Source organism: Cherax quadricarinatus, chromosome 47 (genome assembly GCF_038502225.1).
Source record: "Cherax quadricarinatus isolate ZL_2023a chromosome 47, ASM3850222v1, whole genome shotgun sequence".
NCBI lineage: Eukaryota > Metazoa > Arthropoda > Malacostraca > Decapoda > Parastacidae > Cherax > Cherax quadricarinatus.
In genome coordinates, this window is record NC_091338.1 from 18,927,282 (window position 1) to 18,932,930 (window position 5,649).

Below are 5,649 nucleotides of genomic sequence, written 5' to 3' on the forward strand. Positions count from 1 at the left end.
CCCCTCAGGGAAGTTGCCTTGATGCCGGTGAGAGACTCTTGATTCAGAAACTGGACTTAACCTCCCTATCATTGGAGAGATCTAAATGCCTCCCATTCCTAAGCTCAATGTGTCCTCATTGCCTTCAGTGTTTACTCCATGATTAAAGTAACTTAAGAAGCATTCTGCAAGAAAACACAAGCATGTCAGTTGACTCATTTTACAAGATTACACAGAGACAAGCGTGCCTCGCGCTACATGACAAAATAACATGGTAACACAAGCATGTCTGGTGGTTCATGACAAGATAACACCGGGACATAAGTGTGCCCCGTGACTTATGGTAAACATAAAAAGAATAATGTTCGGTGTTGGAAGAGAAAAATATTCGTCTTCAGATGGTGATTCCCAAGCTCAGTGGCGTATATATGAGAGCAGGTGATGGCGAGTCAAGCACTGGAACCTAGAAGCACAGCCAGGAAGGTGAGTGTCTCAGTGGTGGGTCAAGGACAGGAACCTAGAAACACAGCTAGGAAGGTGAGTGACTGAAATGTTAGAAAGAAGAAGTAATTGTCATTTTCTCATTATCAAGTTAATCTCACTAATGTTCTTCATTATTCACATCTACGTCCCGGATGGTTTAGGTCCTAGAATGGTTTGACATAGATCCTACACTGTCTTTTACCCATTAGGAAGGTTTATTATACCTAGAATGGTTTACTATAATTCTTATACACCTTGTTACACCTTGGATAGTTTTCATAGTTTTCGGATAGTGTGTTAGTTTAAAACATTGGTTGTTAGTTTAAAACACTGGTTGCTAGTTTAAAACATTGGTTGTTAGTTTAAACCACTGGTTGTTAGTTTAAACCACTGGTTGTTAGTTTAAAACACTGGTTGTTAGTTTAAAACACTGGTTGTTAGTTTAAAACACTGGTTGTTAGTTTAAAACACTGGTTGTTAGTTTAAAACACTGGTTGGAGTGTTTCGTGCCTGGCAAACTGGATCTTAACCTGGCAACATATATAAATAATTGTTCAACACTTTATACTGCCCCTTTCCTTATACTGTGTTCATCCTTATCTCATTCCCTTTCTTGTCCTATTCTTCTTGTCCTACCCTCTTCCTTGTCCCTTCATCCTCTCCCCCACTTCTCACCCTTCATAAGACTCCCTTTTTAACAGATGAGGACTTGCTTTCTACTACTGACGGGGACACTGCTGGCAGCCGCCGCCACCACACAAAAGCCACCAACGGTGTGCCCGCCGGAGGTCTCTGCCCTATGCCCACCGGAAATGGGGGAATTTCCTGAGCTCTACGCTTACCCTGATGATTGTTCCAAGTTCTGCAAGTGCTCCTTAGATGGTCTGGCCTGGGAGTACGACTGCCCCGGCACCCTTCTCTGGGACGATGAACTCAAAACCTGCAATTATCCAGAAAATGTAAGGGAAATACCTTTCACTCTCCATTCAACGTAAACACGATACCCTGAACACCTGTAACTACCAGCATAATGTAAGCACGATACCCTGAACACCTGCAATTACCCATACAATGTAAACAATACCCTGAACACCTGCAAACAACGTAATGACGAAACATTAAACACCTTCAACTACCCACACAACGGAAGGAAAATAATTAAGCATCTGCAATTACTCTCACAATGTAAGGACAATAGCTTAAACACCCCTGTTATTACTAACAATGTAGGACGATAAACACCTGCAACTACCCACACAATATAAGGACGACGAACTAAACATCTGCACCTTCCCATCAAACACCTTCAACTACTCAAGCTATGTAAGGAAAATACATTAAATACCTTCAACTACACACACAATATAAGTACGATATACTAAACACTTTCGTAAACACAAACGTTCTCTTGAAAAGAGTTTTCCGACTAGGTACGTTAATAGTGAATGTATCTCACAGTATTGGACAAATCACTCAAAGAACCAGTATGATGACGCGCTCTGTTTGTTACACGATGGTCGGAAATAATTTTATAAGTTACTATTATACATATTAACAGTTAGACAAAGTATACACAAATAACCCGTACATAGGAGAGAGGAGCTTAAGACGACGTTTCGGTTTGACTTGGACCATTTACAAAGTCACACTAACAGAAACGAATGGAGGCAGTATACAGAGCAAACAGAGACGGGACAAGAGAGGTAGTAGGAAAGGAAGTAGAGAGGTAGTGGTAGAGGTAGTAGTCTGAGCAGTAGTAATAGTATTAGTGGAGTCAAAGACTAAGAAAGAATATCACTGCAAGGGAGCTAGGGGCCCACAAAGGGTGGGCCCCTAGCTCCCTTTCAGTGTTCCGCTTTTAGTTTTTGACTGACTCCACTAAGAACATAAGAATGGAGGAACACTGCAGAAGGCCTACTTGCTTTCCTATTACCTCTCCTGTCCCGTCCCTGTTTGTTGGCTTATGTATACTCCCTCCTCTTCTTTCTGTTAGTGTGACTTACTAAATTTTCCAAGTCAGACCGAAACGTCGTCGTAAGGTCCTCTTTCCTATGTGCAGGTTATTTGCGTATTGTTCCAGTCACCGTATTGTACCTTTTTGCTCTTTTAGACAAAGTCTGCAAGAAAGAATAACTATAGTGTGAGGATGGTGATATATACACTGATATAATGTATTGTTCTCTGGAAATAAATGGTATAAAATACCGACACAATGGAAATATAAACACAAATGCAGTATAATGTGATCCTTTATTGACAACGTTTCACCCACACAGTGGGTTTTTTCAAGTCACACACGGATCTACCTGTGGTTGGAAGGTACGAGAGTATTTATAGTCATGTTCAGAATGTTGAGGTCAGGTGGAGAATGCTGCATCTGATGATCTACCGGGTGGGGTTATAGAGTCTTGGGTAGCTAGGCAGGGGTATTGGACAAGTTGTGAGTAGACCTTCTGCTCACAACTGCAGAAGGTCTACTCACAACTTGTCCAATACCCCTGCCTAGCTACCCAAGACTCTATAACTCCACCCGGTAGATCATCAGATGCAGCATTCTCCACCTGACCTCAACATTCTGAACATGACTATAAATACTCCCGTACCTTCCACCCCAGGTAGATCTGTGTGTGACTTGAAAAAGCCCACTGTGTGGGTGAAACGTTGTCAATAAAGGATCACATTATACTGCATTTGTGTTTATATTTCCATTGTATTGTTCTCTGTTGAAGAGTGTCCACGCTAGGGACGCGGGTTGATGACACTGAGGGCTTTTAATCCACGGAACTGGATTTATCCTTCTTTTCCTTGAATCGATCCTGACTACCTCTCATTCCCCACTCATATATCAGGGAAATGGGGGGGGGGGAGCGTGAAACCTGGGCAGGTGGGTACTAAAACTCGCCGGTCAGTGTGGTAAACATTCATCCCGTGAATTTTTTCCGATCGTGTTATTACGATTTCGCGAGCTATTCCTCACTCATTATGTAACCCCCTTACAGGTTTAGCGTTTTCCCCGATTAAAAGAAACGAAAAAGAATCCATTGAAGAATAAAAAAACATCAACATCGAGGATGAACAGACAACCCACAAATTGAAGAGCAAAGTAAAGAAGACTTTTCGATCGATCTTGGGTCATTATCACGTGACTACTGAAATTTGATACATCTAATTGACTCTCAGGATTTACCAGCTCTTACAGTGATTCAAAAAATATTAGTATGAGAACATAAAAAAACTGAAAAATCTGACCCTGATGTTATCTTGAAAAAAAAGAGGCTATTTCTCTCTTTCATAAAAAAAATCTTTCTGTAATTAACGATATTGACGTAAACAAGATCTTGCAGACCTGGATACAGCAGAGTAATGAACAAGACACAATTATGGAACAAACTTTTATTATGAGGGATAACGTTGTCCCATAAAACTCTTGCTCTTGAGAAAGTCAACATTAAGATTAACAAAATGTTGAAAAAAATATTTTTGAAAGCGTACTACAACAATAGTGAGGAACATATGTGTTACAGAACAAACTTTAAAGATGGGACAAAATTTCGCTCTGTGTAGAGCTTTGTCAAATCTCATCTTGACAAAACTCTATACAAAGAGAGAAATGTCGTCCTCAGTCAATTAATTATACAGCTGTCAGTCAGGTCCTGATCCCTTAGACGGGAGGCCTATCAGTGTATGTTGATGATACAGTATCAGTATTGCCCTGTACTCAAGATTTTCTCCCCAGACTCAGCAAGTTGGAAGACTCGAATAAATTCACTGATGAAAATAAACTCGTTGCAGATCTCTTACATTTAAGTACACAAGTGGATTTTATGACTTTACACTTGATTGGGTTAAATTTCAGTAACCTTTTCTTCAACCATTATTTCAGTTTGTCTAAGCTTACTCTCAGCCTGTATCTTCATTCATTTGTATTCTTCCCATTGGTTTAAGTTATCAGGAAACAAAGAAACATATAATTCTGTCTCCTTTAGTACGTCATTTACTTATGTTACGAATAATAAAGGTCATAGAACTGATCCTTGGGAACCCCACTTCTTACACTTTCCCAATATAAAGCAACTGACCATACCATCACACTCTGTCTACTGTTTGTTACGTACTTCTTGATCCTCTGTAGGACTTCACACATTCCACTAACTGGCGAGTCATATGGTTTCCTAAAATCCAAAAATATACAGTCTACCCATCCTTATCTTCGTCCTTGATTTCTATTATTTTGTTGTAAAAGTCCAGTAGGTTAGTGAAGCAAGATATACCTTCTCGAAATCCATGCTGATACTCTGTAAAAAAAAAAATCCACCCTTCTAGATACTTCACCAATCTTTTACAATACTGTGGGTAGTATACATATCAGTGACAGTGGCCTATAATTTCCTGCCTCTTGTCTGTCATCCTGTTTGTATAGTGCTGTATATTGCTGTGTTTCAGTTGTCTGGAAGGTTTCCCGTTCTCCGGGGACACGTTGTAGATCGTTGCTATGGGTTCACACACTTCTTCCACTCTTTACAGTACCCATGATGATATTCTATCAGGTCTCATGGCATTTAATGTGTAACTCTATTAGTAGTTTCATCAGTTCCTCTTTTGATATATGAATGATATCTAGTATATACTGATTAGCCCTTACAACCCTGCATTCTGGCAACATTCTTTTTCTTCAGTGAATATCTTCTTAAATCAACTGTTTAATTCCTTGTAAACGTCTGTATCTTCTTCCGTGAGTAACCAACTGTCATACGTGACTGTGTAACATTGTCTGCATTTATTTGACTTTTGCAACTATATCATTCTCAAACTTTTGAACAAAGTGAGAGAGTAACAAAGCGTCTATACTGTGAGAACAACTAATGAATCTAATTTTTATTTTTTTACACTTTTACGGAAAATGGATATGTGAAAAACTGTTTTTTGTGGAACGTACTAACAAAATGTTATATTTCTCTTAACATTGATAATATTTACAGTTGATAAGAAAGACGAGGCTCTTGTTTACAATATGACACTTGAGCTTAATATAATTAGATTGACTGGTGTTGCTGTTAACCTTGTGTTTGTATCTCTCAGGTGGACTGTGGCACGCGACCTGTTCCATAAGAAGAGTTTCCATCGTCCTCCTCCACACTCCAGCAGACTAAACCTTCACTCTCTAACAACCTTCACTACTGATACCAG

General features: G+C 39.6%; 1 protein-coding gene across 2 annotated transcripts; it reads left to right on the plus strand.

The window, feature by feature from the left end:
- Nucleotides 1-327: 327 nt before the first annotated feature.
- Nucleotides 328-5,624, plus strand: LOC128696516 (peritrophin-1). Of its 2 annotated transcripts, none has more exons than XM_053787795.2 (3): nucleotides 328-462; nucleotides 1,164-1,421; nucleotides 5,542-5,624. In XM_053787795.2, the coding sequence occupies exons 1-3, from the start codon at nucleotides 421-423 to the stop codon at nucleotides 5,569-5,571; spliced, it is 330 nt and encodes a 109-aa protein (XP_053643770.1). In that variant the 5' UTR covers nucleotides 328-420; the 3' UTR covers nucleotides 5,572-5,624. The 2 variants fall into 2 exon arrangements, with proteins under 2 accessions (XP_053643770.1, XP_053643769.1); XM_053787794.2 differs by having other exon boundaries at nucleotides 402-516.
- The last annotated feature ends 25 nt before the right edge of the window (nucleotides 5,625-5,649 follow it).

What these genes read in the sequence shown, in the direction of transcription:
- LOC128696516 (XM_053787794.2), top strand. Translation starts at nt 421, where the DNA reads ATGGCGAGTCAAGCACTGGAACCTAGAAGCACAGCCAGGAAGGTGAGT. An exon ending in CTAGAAACACAGCTAGGAAG is followed by an intron (nt 517 to 1,163) that starts GTGAGTGACTGA and finishes CCTTTTTAACAG; the next exon opens with ATGAGGACTTGCTTTCTACT. An exon ending in CCTGCAATTATCCAGAAAAT is followed by an intron (nt 1,422 to 5,541) that starts GTAAGGGAAATA and finishes TGTATCTCTCAG; the next exon opens with GTGGACTGTGGCACGCGACC.